General features: G+C 41.3%; 1 protein-coding gene across 2 annotated transcripts in view; it reads right to left on the bottom strand.

Moving 5' to 3' along the window:
• Positions 1–16,169, bottom strand: part of LRRC7 (leucine rich repeat containing 7) — a 210,836-nt gene that overhangs the window by 81,172 nt on the left and 113,495 nt on the right. For both annotated transcript variants that reach the window (XM_065409206.1, XM_065409208.1), the window contains exons 10-11: positions 12,528–12,657; positions 11,422–11,537 (exon numbers count right to left, since the gene is read on the bottom strand). In XM_065409206.1, the coding sequence (XP_065265278.1) occupies positions 11,422–11,537; positions 12,528–12,657 (246 nt within the window). The remainder of the gene's footprint in view (positions 1–11,421; positions 11,538–12,527; positions 12,658–16,169) is intronic.

Here is a 16,169-nt window from a genome sequence, read left to right as displayed (position 1 = left end):
CTGATTCCTCAAATGGAGCAGGTACTCCAGGACAGCCTGTATGGAAGAATGTGAGGGAGAGATGCTGCGCTTGGACACCCAGCGGGAAAACCTCGTTTGGAAGCTCATACTACAGTTGTCTCTTTTTGTCTTCTCAGTGCATGACATATACCAACGTACATTCCCTTATACTCTAGCATGGGGACCCAAAGTTGGGGCAATAAATAAGATAGAGGGGGAGTCTAATTACATTTTGATAAATAAAAGGGAATTTAAATGGGTCTGGAGGAAGTCTACATTTGTATAGCATGTGCCGTCTGGGGCCTCAGGAGAAGGTTTAAATTCTATGTTAACTAAAGATCCCTCTAAACTTTCTTAGACCCAATTCTGAATTTGAAAATTTGGCCATGCATTGCTGTGTGCATGAATTAGTTTGTCTCAGTGTAGTGATTGGTTTTTTGGGATTGGGAATAATCTGAATATTGCTCTTTGGAGTAAAGCACAATCTATCACACAGGTAAGCTTATGTGGATGGTGAAATAAATTGGAGTACCCAAGGAGACTGTCTGTCTTTCCATGTTCAGGCTGTTATGGTGTTTGAGGAATTCTCACTTGATAAATGGTTGGTGAAATCTAAGTATAGAACTTACAACCATTTTGGGGTTTGTGTCCTGCTTTGTAAATGTCTACTGTGAGGCTGGTACTCATGGTCTTGAGCCACTGCAGGCAGTTTGACAACTTCCATCCAGAAATCATGCTGTTAGATGTAGGGTGCATGAGTTGAGATGCAGGACGGCTCCTCCATTCTGGGACAACAGGTCTGAGAATAGCAAAAGTAGTTTCAGAGGATGTCTCAACAATTTCACCAGTTTGAGTACCAGAACTGCTAGGATAACAAACATTTCTTGTTTCTCTTTGTCACAAAAAGTCTGTTGATGAATGACTCCTTTCCTTGAACATAAACTGAATCGTGAATTGTCCACTTGTGCTCTGATGAAAAGTGTCTGCTCAAACTGTCCACCAGCATGTTCTGCAGATACAGAAGGTGAACTGCTGCAAGAGAGAGCTGATGCTGAATACATTAATTCAGTAACTCAACTGCTTCTCAGCACAAAGGAGATGATTGAGCCCATACCTGCCTGTTTATATAAAACATGGCAGTTGTGCCATCTGTCATGATCTGAATGGACAGTCATTGTATTAGAAGGAAGAACTCCAGGCAAGCTTTATGAGATGCTCTGAGCTCTAGAATATTCATTTGTGAGTGTGTCTTCTTGGGAGTCCCTAATTCAGGACTGAAGGGTCCATCACTATAATTTTGGTTAGGAGGAGTAGGGGGAAGGGACTCCTATGCATACCTTGTTGGGGTCTCTTCCACCAACTTGGCGAGAGAGAAAATGTTGCAGAACCATCAGAGGCATGTCTAAATTGTGCCTGCTTGGAATGTACACTAATTTTAGCCAGCTCTGCATGCAGCATAGATGTAGTTTGGCGTGCAATGTGATAAAAGTGCAGGTGGCATGTGTCCTAGAAGGCTCAGACAAGTTCATACTTTTATTCAAGGATTTCCCTGAAGATGGGAGAAGAGCATGGATATAATCTTGGACCTGTCCTGTGGTAGGTAACCTCTGGCTGGTTTTAAGGTATGTCTCAAATGGAGCTGGAGGTGTAATTTCCAGCTCGGGTAGACATACCCACACTGAATCTGACTGGGCTAGTACGTTAAAAACAGAAGTGTAGCTGTGGCAGTGCGAGCAACAGAACAGGCTCAATTGGAGCTAGCCCACGTATGTCTACCTGAGCTGGAAGTTAAACCTCTACCTCCAGCATAGACTTCCCTTAGATCTAAAATGACCCCTATAAACTCTATGAATTGCGTTGGTGTCAAAAACAGACTTCTCTGTTGACTTTTATGCCGAAGGACATCAATAGCCAAAAAATGCTGTAAATGGAACTCTGAACTTTCTGGCAAGACTTGCCTCTGATGAGCCAGTCATCCAGATATCAATAGACCATTATTCCTGGTCTCCTTAAGTGTGCTACTTAACTAGCTACTACTGCTATGACTGTGGTAAATTACGTCAATGCTATAGAAAGGCCAAAGGGTGGAACGCTGTACTAAAAGTTGTTTTGATTGACCAGAAATTTCAGAAATTTCTTGTGTACCAAATATATGGCAATATGAAAACAGGCATCCTACAGTTTGAGGGCCATAAACCAATCTTCTGCATCTAGTCACGGTATTATGGATGCTAAGGTGACCATTCTAAACATTATCTGGCAAATACAGGTACTGAGCACTTTCAGATCCAAAATTGGCCTCCATTCTCCCTGGGTATGAGGCAATAATTTGAGTAGAAATATTTACCTCTGTGTCCTCATCTCAGAGTTGTTGTTCTTCCTCAGAGACTCTCTGGAGGCCGAGTATCACAAAGAGGATGCTTGAGGCTGCACTGTTTTCAGTCTCTATGTTGCTCTCTCTCTCTCTCTGAGGTGGTGCATGCGAGGTATGCTCATGATAACAACCTCAGAGGCTCCAGTACAGCCATCCAGTAATATTATAAAGGAAAGAGAGTAGGGGAACAAAGGGAAGGATACCAGGGCACGACTACCCTCATAACTCCATACATCCGCTGTTTAGATCTGTAGGAGACCCCAGACTCCTCTCTGACCCATAAAACTCAGAAGGGGCGTTAGAGGAATAGGTGAGAGATCCCTCCCCACTTTGTTGGGAGTAGGAAGAGGAATAAGAAAAGTCCATTTCCAGAAGAGAGGCGGCAGAGACAGAGGTACTAAATTGTGACCCCACAACACACTGCTTGAGAAAAGTTTGGTACTGTTGTGACAGTGGGCACATATACTAATGGAATGTGAAGCCCTACTGAAAGCAGGGATTCAGATTCTTCAGTGACCTGGAGGTCCTTCAATACCATGGACCTCATTGGTATCAAGGTAGACAGGGCTGTGAACCTTGGGGTTAAAGTATAGTGCATAGAAGTAGCAGGAGCTGAAGTAATTAGTACTGATGTGCTCAGTTATTGCTGCTGAGAAGAGGTAGCAGCTGATGCAGACACATGGAGTGCCGTAGCACCTCAGCAGTTGTAGTCTTGGTAGTGATCATGGAGAATGTACCCTCAGTGAATGGTACCTGATAGTTGGTACCATTGAAACTCCTCCAGTACACACTTTGGGCCATGGAGTCTCCTTAGATTAGAAGTGGAGAGGCGATTTAGACCTCTTTCTTGCAGAAGTCTTTTGAGGAGCTCTCTCTATTCTTCGAGGCTGAACGACAATCCTTTCTCTCAGCACTCTAACAGGGACAATCCTACCAGTACACCTGGAAGTTGAAGGTTAAGTAGATGGAGCCCTGAAGCTATCAGATGCCAGGCTCAGCGGGGCACTTCTCAGTATCACAGGCTAACATCCCAGGGGAGTCAGATGGACCAGGTCTGAAGCAGGCACATGAAGTAGTTAAAGAGAAACATTTTACGCCTCATATCTCTGACCTTTAAGGTCCTTTTTTGAAAAGGACTTACACACAGTTAATTTACTGGAGGTATCCCATAAGAAAGGCACTCATATGCTCATTAATGGGGGTTTCTGCCTCACCAGAGAGGCAAAATTGATTACTTTTACTTGTACAGTAATTACTGTTCATTGAGATGTGTTCAGGGCCGGCTCTAACTTTTTTGCTGCCCCAAGCAGCAAAAAGAAGCGCCGCCCCCCGAGCCCCCCCCCCCCGCTGAGCGCCGCGCCGCTGGACCCCCCCCCAGCGCCACGCCCCACGCCGCCCCCCTGCCGAGCGCCGCACCGCGCCGCCGGAGCCCGCCCCCCCCGCCGAGCGCCGCACCGCGCCGCCGGAACCCCCCCCGAGCACTGTGCCCCATGCCGCCCCCCCGCCGAGCGTCGCGCCGCCAGAGCCCGCCCCCCCCCCGCCGAGCGCCGCGCCGCCGGAGCGCCGCGCTGCCCCCCGCCACCCCAAGATTGGCCGCCCCTTACCAGGTGCCGCCCCAAGCATGTGCTTGGTTGCCTGGTGCCTGGAGCCGGCCCTGGATGTGTTGTACACATATACATTCCACTGTAGGTATATATGCACCCAATGCATTTGAGTTGGAGACTTTTGCCAGCAGTACCACTATGTGCCCCAACTATCCTCATGCATGGAGCTGAGGATACAGAGAGGCATGGGTGCCACTGCCTCCCTCTTTGTTCCTTCCCACCACCGTCTAATTAATACCCAAAGTAGCAGGGAAGGTGGAAGGATCCGGAATGACTATGTGCATAAAAAATCTCGAAGAACAGTTACTGTACAGGTAAGTAACTGTTTTTTCTCCTTACAGTGGAATATATATGTGCACAATCACTTGAAGTGATTCATCAGCAGTTTCCTTACAGGTGGTGGGACTTTAGATTACTTGGAGAGAATGTAGCACTGATTTTCCAAAGTAGGTGTCATCCCGGGAAGCTTGAGTGATAGTGTAGTATCTGGAAAAAATGCATCCAGATGGATATTTGTAAAATAGCAGCGTGGTCATAACAGCTATGTTAATCCAGAAGGCTGACAAAGTGGACTGAGCTCTAGTGGAATGAACTATTATCCTTGGAGGAGAAACTTTTGCTAGATCATAGCAGAGCTGGATACAGTCTGAAATCCAATGTGACATGCATTGGGCTGTAACTGGTTGCCCTTTAATTCTTTCAGCAAAGGCTATAAAAAATTTAAGAGACCATCTGAAAGACTTTGTGTGGTCCAGGTAAAAACACTAAAAGGAGATCTTTTGAAATTCTTCATGGAACAGAATTTTCTTGGGCTGGGTGGCTGGGTCCTAAAATTCCAGCGTGGACCCGAGAAACTTTTTTTCATCAAATTACATGTTTCCACAAAATATATTTCAGTTGTAATGAACTAGCATTTTTTTTTATGGAAAAAGTTTTCATGAAAAATTTTCAATCAGCTCTAACAGTGACCCACATATGTAACTCCAACAGCTATGACAGTCTTCATGTTCATATTCTTAATTGAATTTAAATAGATTTTAATAAAGTAGTCTATATAACAAATACTATCCACATTCCGTGACTTTCTACAACTTCTGTGACTTCCGCAGCTGCAGTAGCCGGTGCGGCAGGCCAAGGGGCGCCCGAGCAGCTGGCCCAAGGGCCAGCCACACCAACTGCTGCTGGAGCAGCCCCGGGGCCAACTACACCAGCTGCTGCTCAGGCGGCCCCAGACAGCTCTCCAACAGTGGCCAGAGTGGCTGGCCCTGGGGACTGCCCCAACAGCAGCGGTTTCAGGGGTGGCTTCGGCAACCACCCGAGAAGCAGCCCTGGGAAGTGCCCAAGCATCGGTCCCAGGGGTGGCTCCAGGGACTGCCCTAGCAGCAGCGGTCCTGGGGGCAGCTGGAGCAGTGGCCCCAGAGGCGGCCCTGGAAGCCATCCAGAGAGTGGTCCCTGGGGGCCTCAGAGCAGCGGGGCTCAGGAGCAGGGATTTAGTAATGGGTACTTATAGTAAAAGTCAGGGACAGGTCATGGGCCATGATTTTTTGTTTATTCCCCGTGACCTGTCCATGACTTTTACTAAAAATTCCCATGACTAAATCTTAGTCTTACTTATGAGAACAAAACTGAATGGACACATTTTCAAAAATGTGACTTTGGGTGCCCAGTTTAAGACACCTTAATGGGAGCATATTTTCAGGTCCCTTTAAGGCAAGGTTCCCAAACTGTGGGGCATAAACCTTTGGGGGGGGGGTCGCAGTGGGGCCCAGGCCAGCCCCCATGGGGGGGGGGACAGGGAGGGAGTGCCATCCAGCCCCTTCCTGCCCCCAGCTGTGCTCTGGTCCCGCCTGCAGCAATGTTCCCGGCCCCATGCCTGGCCCCGCTCCCTGCCCCAAACGCACCCCTAGTCTCAGTCCCCTTATCCATGTCCTTGCCCCACACCCCTTCAGCCGCAGCCCCGTTTCCAGCCTCGGCTATGGGGAGGCGGGGGATAACAGACAGGGGTAACAGGGGCGCAAAAGTTTGGGGACTACTGCTTTAAGGTGTCTCAAGTTCAGCACCAAAAATATGAAGGTATGCAAAACTGCTAGTCATTTTTGAAAATTTAGACCAGAACAATTTGAAATCTATATAATATATCTTTTAGTTCTACAGTGCATGTATTTTGTGAATTTAATAATCACAGTTAAGATGTAAGACATGAAAATGGGGGGCAATCATTTACATATATCGGTTTCAAACATTGTTCATTCTTCCTATTGTATTTTCAGCTAAGGTGAGACTCTACTTTCTTTTGTGGTCACAATTTGATTTCACAAAATTTGTGACCCTGTTTTTGTACCTGAATTGAATCATCAGTGCAAATCTGATCATATGAACCCATCTTCTTGATTTGTGCCCTCAATCTAGTGGTTAGATGTGCTGGTAACTCAGATTTGAATCAGCAACTGAACTACTAATATAAATTTTGCATTTCAACCACACTTCTGAAAATTGATCCCATAATACTAATCACAGTTCGCACACTGATTTAGGCTGTGAATGGTGAAGAAACGAGTAGATGTTTTTTCTTCGCTGCTCAGTCAGAAGTATGTTACACTGTAGCTACAAAAGATGCAACAGAGGCATTGCATTGGTGTTGACTAATTACTGATGAGAGACAATGGTCATATACCCAGACGCTGTAAATCAGCATAGTTCCACTGATTTCATTGAGGCGATGCTGATTTTCACCTCTAAAAATATGGCCCTATATGCATCCTCCACTGAGCAGAATAGATGATATAAAAGTGCACTATGCCCATTAAAATTTTAAAGTGTGTTTAATCTGCCTTGCCTCCATTTATCCAGCATTTCTGATGAGAACATTCAGAAAGTATACCAACTGTACAAAGAAGTCTAAAGTCTATAAATGTGCTATTCAACAAAGTGCTTATCTTTCATGCTTAAATGCCTAAATTTCTCACTAGACAGTTTGGAAAATTACTTACATAATTGCTTTTTTGTGTAATACATAGTTAAGGAAAAATGTATTCACAATATTAAGTTATCCTAGGTGAAAGATGAACTGGTGCATGGATAATTTCTGAAGGAGTTACCTAAACTAAATTAACATATAATTCAAAAGCAAATCACATGGTATCAAAGCAATCAGTTTCCACTATGGGCCTAAATCTCTTCCTGGCGTGCATCAGGCCTGAGTAAATAAGCTTTTGTGGCTATCTGGGATGCGGAAGTGAGTTGGAATCTGAAATCACAGGCTCCTGTGTGATTGCTCCACACCCTCTAGTTCCTGCCAGTAAGGGGTGGAGAGTGTCTAATCGATCTCTGTAGTCACAGATTCTGTGGCCATTTCCCAAGGTTTTAGGGAGGCTGGAGTTCACAGGTTTGTACTGTGTGGGATCATCACATCTTTAACCTCCCTACCACTCTGAGTAGAGGAATCATACCAGTTTCAATGCATTCAAGGCCTTCTGCTGCCCTTATTTCCTTGTTTGAGCTACAGGATTTGGATTTATGTACAAGCTTTTAATCACCAGTAATTAAAATTGCAATCTCTTGGAAAAACTATCTTCTTTAAAGAGTTTAACACAAGTGATAACTGAATTTTTAAAACAGCATATTAGTGCCACTCAGATTGTCTGAATTCACATTCATTTAATTAAACAGAACAATATATAAATGTTAAAATCACAGCAGACATTGATAGATAAAAAAATTGAAATATTTAAAATAAAAAACAGGAAGTCATGAAACAATACTTTGATAGCATGCTAAATCCCCAGCTGATTATTCAATAAAACCACTATTTACAGTAACTTGCAAAGAGCCCTGACAAGTATGGAAAGATGTGTTCCCTTTTCTAATGTTCAATTTTCATATAAAAAGTGTTTTCCTATATGACAGAAGATAAGGAAAAGTAGAATTTCCCCTGAGGTTCTTTAGAAAGAAAAAAACCTTTCTAAATATATCCCTAGGTGCCTAACTGTCAGTAAGAAATTATTCCATATCCGGTCATAAATTACATATCAGCGACTAAGTTGAAATAAATACTTTGAAGCTATTCCTTTTTATCATTATTATTAGATTACATTCTAGTTATAAACTGAGATGTACTTTAAGACCCAACTAACATCTAATTTGCCTATGTCTAGAGAAGAGTTGGGAAGATATCTTAGCTTCAGTTCAGTACTACCCATAGTTTCTGACAATATGAGCCAGATCACTTCAACAGTGAGTCTGTGTCGGTCTATAGATTTAACCTGGATCAATTTTTAAAAGCTCAAGCTGCGTTAAGTGTAAAGTTATTTTAAAATCTCTAACACTTTAGGAGCTAGTTAACTGACGTCTTGTCCAGGGAAAGCAGTAATGTCTCTTTTGGTTTTAATCAATGTATTGGATTCCCTCATTTATTCACAGATCAGCTGTGGATAGCTGCTGTGCCACCTTCTCTACTCTTGCCTACGAAGGTGTCTCCTCTGTGAGTTGGAGAGACTGCCTTTAGGATTAAAAGGGTAGTTTAGCCTTTATTTCCTTACACTGCATGGCTGGTTCTGAACTGATACCTTATCTGTAACATATAATATCCCATTAATTAATATCCTTAGTAATTAATTCAAATTAGCATGGCAATATTAAAAAAATCTAGGACAAATTCTGATAAGGCATTTGTCTTCCAAAATATGGAAAATATCACTGGGCATCCTCTAATAATGTAAACAGTATTAAGTGGAATACGGCATGAAATGAGGGCAAAAAAATATTTTCTAGGGGGAGAGGGAAATATTCATTTTGGCATTTTATTCTAAGTCTGTGGACAGAAACAGCCTGAATTTTTCTTTCTTGATGGGTCATTTCTCTTATGTTCAGCAGGATCACCCATTGAATATTGTGTGTTCAATACTGGATTCTGATTTTGCCATGTTCCAAATAAACAAACACAAACAACAAACCCTATACTTATATTTCTCCAAACCTTGTTTATACCTCTTCCCCAAAGAGGCTAACCTCATAGTATGTGAAACATTTTATACTGAACATTAGCTGGAGGATTCTATTGAAAGACAAGTTAAGTCCTGTAGAGCTCTTAATATACCCAGGACTATTTTCTAAATTCATAAACCTCTGTACTTATTTTTGGTGACATTCAAAATAAGAACCGAAATAATGACCAATGTATCTAAAAAAGAGTGAAAATTAAAACTACTGAGTGTTGTGTCTGATTTGACATAGGAAGTATCACAAGGAAGGCTTCAGCAGTCAGACCCATAGAACAGGGATGATTGCTCTTTGTGACCCAACATCTGGGAAGATGATGATTTTCCACAAGAAGAATATAAAACTAAGCATGTGTTACTTTTTTGTATGATAATGGAAGGATGCCAACAGTACTTTTACATATGATTAATATTTTACATAATTTCATGATTAGTGATGGGGAAAACCTGTAAGTCTAAGTTTTGGCTAAGCACCAGAACATTAGAATACTTATTTGAAATTTATCCTAACACTTTGGTCTGGAAATTTTGTGAGATCAGGATTTTTCAGTAATTCCTAATTTCACCCAAGATGGAAGTACCATGATAAAAAAGTGCTGTTCACAGTGTTTCAGTAATTCCACATTCAGTCACCGCTGAAATCAGTGACCACTAAGATGTGAACATTTAAACAAACAAACAAAAAAGCAATACATGTACACCATAGTTTTTCAAATCTCAGAAAAGATCTAAGTTTGCTCTAGCTCCTAATTCCTCTGAACTAGTTCTATCATCCCATTATGAGCCTGATTCTGCTCTCATACAAGGTTTACACTGGTGTAACTTCCTTGACTTCAGTGAAGTGACTCCAGTTTTTTGCTGCTGTCAGAGCAAAAAATCAGGTCCTATGACATCTAACTGACTTTAAGAAAATGTTCCAATAAGTGGATAATTGTTATCAAGTGTACTATAGGATATTTCTGTGTTAAGGATTTATAATGTGTTGGTGAACTAATTTCTGTTAATAGCCCCCAGTAATAGAGGTGCAAAGTCCTTCTCAAAATTCTGACTGATTTCAGAAGATAATCATTGGTGACAGTATTGCCTCCATGTACCATTTGCCACACTACTGAACAAACCTGTATCTCTTTTTATTTTGCTGAAAAGGGTCATATCTAAGTTATTCTTGAAGTACATGTATGCATGAATTTTTTTTTTTGATAAAACCGTCTTTCCCAGTGTCTATATGTGGGGTCAAATCATTCTCATCTTATTCATGCAAATAGCCATATTTACTTCAATGGGACTAGGTACGTGAAGAAAAGGGTTTGGCCTTAGGTTAATCGATTATAAAGTCAGAGACCGTTATCATCTAGTTTGATCTTGTGTATAACACCAGCCATAGGACTTCCCTGAAATAATTCTGTTTGAACTAGAGCACAATTTTTTTTAAATCCAATCTTGATTTTAAGATGTCCAGTGATGGAAAATCCACCACAAACCCTGGCAAATTGTTCCAATGGTTAATTATGCTCACCGTTACAAATGTGCACATTATTTTCAGTATGAATTTGTCTAGCTCAACTTCCAGCTACTAGATCTTGTTATACCTTTGTCTTTTAAATTGAAGAGCCCATCATCAAAGTTTTGTTCCCCATGTAGATACTTGATTAGTCTGTAAAGTCACCCCTTAACCTTCTCTTGGTTAAGCTAAACCAATTGAGTTCCTGGAGTCTGTCACTAGAAGGCATGTTTTCCTATCTTTTAATCATTCCTGTGGCTCTTCTCTGAATCCTCACTGATTTATCAACATCCTTCTTGAATTGTGGACATGAGAACTGGACAAAGTATTGTATTAGCAGTCTCACCAGAGCCAAATACAAAGATAATATAATCTCTCTAGTTCTACTTGATATTCGCCTGTTCATACTTAAAAGGAATGCAAGTCTTTTTCAGAGTTACTGCTTCCAAGGATATAGGTTGGGAGACTAAGTATACTCTGCATTCTTTGTTCCTATATGTATACATTTACAGGTGGCCATATTAAAATGCCTATTTTTTGAGTTTTGCCATTGACTTCAATGGAGCCAGGATTTCCCCCTTGATGTTTACATTCTTTTGTGCTTGCACCTAAAGACCTACCATACACCAGTACATGACCATCTTTTAATCAAGATCATAAAATATACCATCATAAGGCTTACATAAACATTTTCATGAAGCAAAACCTTCATGAACATAAGTGGTCACATTTTCACATGGTAATAGTAGGAGACATGAGTGGTATCAGGATTTTACTTTTGTGAATCCATTGGCCCCAATGAAGTTTTGATATGGAGTTCAATGGGACCAAGACTAGGTGCTTAATGATGAAAGACCACCACCTCAATAGCTATTAACTTTGAATGTTTAAAATCGTTCAGCAAAACACTTCTAGGGTGAGATGATTAAATTATGCAAAGTATACCTGTTATCACTCAGATTTAACACTCTCAGCTTCTGCATCTGACCAATCTCATCAGGAAGAAATTCTAGCTTGTTAGAGCGCAGGGACATAACTGTTACGTTCTTACAGCTTCCAATCTATGGGCATAAAAGACAAGAAGTTAGGATTCTCACTTTGCCAAAGTTTCTCACCACTAATTCTCCTTATCTGAAAAGGTGGCCTAATTATGTCTTTAAAATTAATGAATGCGGTAATGACTACTTATTGTGTACTTCTGAGATAATACTTTGAGCCAAACTGACTTCAGTGGGAGTAGAATCAGGTCCTTTACTTGATAAATGGCTTTTCAAGTTATAATTTAACCTATCTGCTATCAATAGCTTCCTGTTATATTAAGATGTATGTATACACATCACATTTCTTCACATAGTTTGATTAAAATGTGTTCTATTATCATAATGTGTTCATTAATGAAATACTCATTTCCAATTCTAGTTTTCCTATTTACATTGATATTGATATTAACGGTCAAGGGCATAAGCCCTCGGTTTACAATGTAAAATGACAAACAAAATGTGAGAGAGACAAGGTGGGTGAGATAACATCTTTTATTGGACCAACTTCTGTTGTTGAGAGACAAAGTTTTGGGTTTACACAGAACTTTTTTTCAGTTAACATGGAGGTGACCTGAAGCAGAAATCTGTGTAAGCTCCAAAGCTTATCTCTCTCACCCCCAGAAGTTGTTCCAATAAAAGATGTTAACTCACCCACCTTGTCTCTCTAATATCCTGGAACCAACCCAGCTACAACAACACTGCATACAAGCATTAGTAACACATGAGAAAAACGAACAGGGTCAAATACTGCTTGCCTTGCACACAGGGTCAAATTCTGCTTGCCTTGCTCATGTGAGTGATATCACCTGTTCTATGGGAACAAGTGATTAAGGCAAGTAGGACTTGGTCTTCCATCTGGATCATTTATGACCCCATCCTGCAGAGTGAGAAAAAACTTCCATACACCTGCCATAACTTCAGTGGATGTTTTGTCTGAGTAAAGATTGCAAGGTTAGGCCCTTCATGTAAAACATACTAATGAATAATTTAAAAACAGAATCAGTTTCTCACTTCTCTAGGCAATTCAGACAGGAAATTCTCATCCACAGCTAATGTTCGCAGGCTATGAAGGTAACCAATGGTAGAAGGTAGGGACTCCAGTTCATTACAGCTGCAGTCAAATTCTTCTAATAGAGATAAACTGAAATTTTAAACACGTTGTTAGACTTTTTGAAAAAGTAAGAACACAAATTAACAGTTTCAAATCTCTGCAAGTTTATAGTGTCAGATTACTACATTTGCAAATCATATATTGAAAAAGTAACATTTATTATTCAGATTCTCACAGAACAAAAGGTTGAAGATATAAATAATTATATACACCTAAGGGTATGCCTACACTACCCGCCGGATTGGCGGGCAGCGATCGATCCAGTGGGGATCGATTTATCGCATCTAGTCTAGACGCGATAAATCGACCGCCGAGCCCTCTCCCGTTGACTCCAGTACTCCAGCGCAGCGGGAGGCGCAAGCAGAGTCGACGGGGTAGCGGCAGCAGTCGACTCACCACGGTGAAGATACCACGGTAAGTCAATCTAAGTACGTCGACTTCAGCTATGTTATTCACATAGCTGAAGTTGCGTAACTTAGATCGATTCCCCCCCCAGTGTAGACCAGAGATAAGTGTAGTTGAGTATTGGTAATACTACTAATATTGAGGTAATCCTATCTATTTATCTAAGGTAAAGCCGGCAAGGTATTTTTAAGGCATACCATTCTGTCCCATGCATTATTATTGTTGTTTATTATTTGTAGTGTAGAAATGCCTAGACTAGAGGCATCTGTCAAGGATCAGGGACCCAGTGTGTTAGGCACTGGACATATGCACAAAAAAAGATGATAGGTGGGAAAAAGAACTGTTTGGTGAGAAGAAAGTATCTTTATACACTACTGAAAAAAATATATTTTTCAGCTGATGTCACTGACACAAACTCTGATACAAAAAGCTGGTTAGTGGAGAGAGCCAAGCATTGATCCAAATTCAACAAAGCCAGCTATAATTAGCCATTAAAGCAGAAGATGTATTCTTTGTAAGTATGCTTATCTTTCAAATTCTGACAGATTATCTTCTGAGATTGTTTCAAAACACAATATGGGATAGCCAATTGTATAGCAAAAATTAATACAAAAGCAAACAGAAATAAGTCATTTTTAAGAGTATTTGGCTATTGAACTTAAAGTACTTCAAGGTTTTCATGCCAAGTCTTTAATATAAAACTACCTGATAAGTGGAACTGTGTAATGTGCTGAGCACCTGATGTACTAAATACTAACATGCTCCCTTTATGAAAAAATAAATCTCAATATCTGCCCTGGATCATTGTTGTGCTGCACTTCTAAAAGCTTATAGCAATGTAAAAGGCTGTAGTGGAGATGAGAATCCCCACATGCATGCTTCAGAGGTACCTTGCCCATGTCAATCTAGCTATGATTGTAGAGTAAGAAATTTAAGGTTTAAAATATAAATAAGAGAAAAGTGAGACCTAAGAATGTGACCTTCACTCGGGTGAACAGTGCTCAAACTCATGGGTACAATTGCAATACTAAAGTCGATGACAGTTATAAGTAAGCAATGGTTGCAGATCTGGACCTTTCAATATTTCTTTAAAATTATTTTTACCCAACTAAATTATTTAAAAAACTCTTCCAGCCTTCGAACTCTGAGAAATGTAATGCCTGCAGCAGCTAATCTACACCCAGGGCCCAACTGGTTCTCAGCACTTTCCTGTAACTACCTGACCTCAATAGGTTGAAGGTCTGAAGCACATCACCCTTCCATGAGCCGTATGGTGATTAATGAAGTGAATTGTGAGGAGAACAGCTGAAAGCTTTGCCAGCTATTTTATTACAAGTTTTGTATCTGTCAACCTGTCTTTCAAACCAGACAAAGAGCAATATTTTGCAAAGGTAATACTCAAACATGTTGGCCTAGTTCATTCAAGGTCTTTCCTGGCAGGAATAGGCATAGACCTGACAGAGGACCCTTGTAATGGAAAGTATAGTGGAAAGGATGCCATCTTGGAAGCTGCCCACAACTAGCTAGGGTTTGCCAGGTGATGTGCTGATTTAGCACAACTCCCCTGTCCTACTTAGACCTAGAATTGGGAACATTACAAACACTATCCCGCAAACAGTAAATTTCAAGAGCCACACAAGGGGTGCCACTGAAACCTTAATAGGCAATGTAATTTTAGTTAAAAGGTACCATCTGACATATACATTCTCAACCTCTTTCCCTCTTGGTAACAATCAGGACAGAAATGAAGTTTGTGATAACAGAGGGAACACAGTCAAAGTGAGACTGGACTTAATCTAGCTATCCAACAGCTATACAACTTCTGTGTAACTTCGAAGTAAAATTTTCATTGTTCAGAGTTTGTGGAGGGAAGGTAACCTGGCCACAGCAGCTTATCCTATGAATTTAGTTAGGGTTCTAATAACCTCATCACTCACTGAGGCTCCACTCATTCTCCCTGGGTGTGCAGAGTATGAAGGCAATGGACCTTTATGGGTCTTCTGTGTCCCCTGGAAACCATGGGGCTATGCCCAACACATGCTCTACCTGTACTAGAGAGAAGAGTAACCCATAGCTTAAGAAGTCCTCGCTCTCATTATGTCATTTTCACCACATATTTGATCAATCATCCTAAAGTTGGGGAAGGATGGAATGGATAACAAAACATCAACTGATAAGATACTAGATGCTTGGTGGAAGAAGCCTGTAACTTAAAGAAGCCCTCTCTCACCATGATTTAGTTATTACTTCTCTGCATTGTTTCCCCCTTTCACTTGCTGCAGTTTTTCCTACTCTACTTTGACTGTGTAGATCCACCAGAAGGATAGCTACAGATGAGATAAATGAAGGGAAATTAATGCTTTTCAGTATTTCTGAGAGATGCATTTTTCCTCAAGTATTTTCTTGACTTCACCTATCATTTTTAAAAAAATGTATATTGTTTAAAGTAGTGGTTCTCAAAGCCGGTCCGCTGCTTGTTCAGGGAAAGCCTCTGGTGGGCCGGGCCGGTTTGGTTACCTACTGCGTCTGCAGGTTCGGCCGATCGCGGCTCCCACTGGCCACGGTTCGCTGCTCCAGGCCAATGGGGGCTGCAGGAAGGGCGGCCAGCACATCCCTCAGAGAACCGCAGCCAGTGGGAGCCGCGATTGGACAAACCTGCGGACGCGGCAGGTAAACAAACTGGCCCAGCCCGCCAGGGGCTTTCCCTGAACAAGCACCGGACCAGCTTTGAGAACCACTGGTTTAAAGCAACAAAGAATACTAGGAGAGTGGTGATGATTTGGTACTGAATATCACCAGGATATTTTAAAATGTTACCTCACATTGATGTGTAATTTGCATTAAGGAAGGTAGGTATCAGGCCTGAACCTACATTTTTTGCACACCAAAAACGCTCCCTGAAATCAGTGGGATTTTTGGGTGTGCCGGAAGTGCAGTTTGGGTCTCATCATATAATAAAACAACTTTATTGATAAGCAATCACCAATTTGTTTGATTTTGTGATAAGAACAACAGTGAACAATGTAGCTGTTTCACGTATGTATGTTTGTTGTAGTAATTGCCAGGATTTATATGACATGCATTCTGGAAGCCACTCAAACAATATTCATTACATGAGTTACATCAGAATACTTTCT

The sequence above is a fragment of the Emys orbicularis genome, chromosome 8 (assembly GCF_028017835.1).
Source record: "Emys orbicularis isolate rEmyOrb1 chromosome 8, rEmyOrb1.hap1, whole genome shotgun sequence".
Taxonomy (NCBI): Eukaryota; Metazoa; Chordata; order Testudines; family Emydidae; genus Emys; species Emys orbicularis.
Note: the sequence above shows the minus strand (reverse complement) of the source record. Positions and strands in the feature narration are given on the sequence as shown.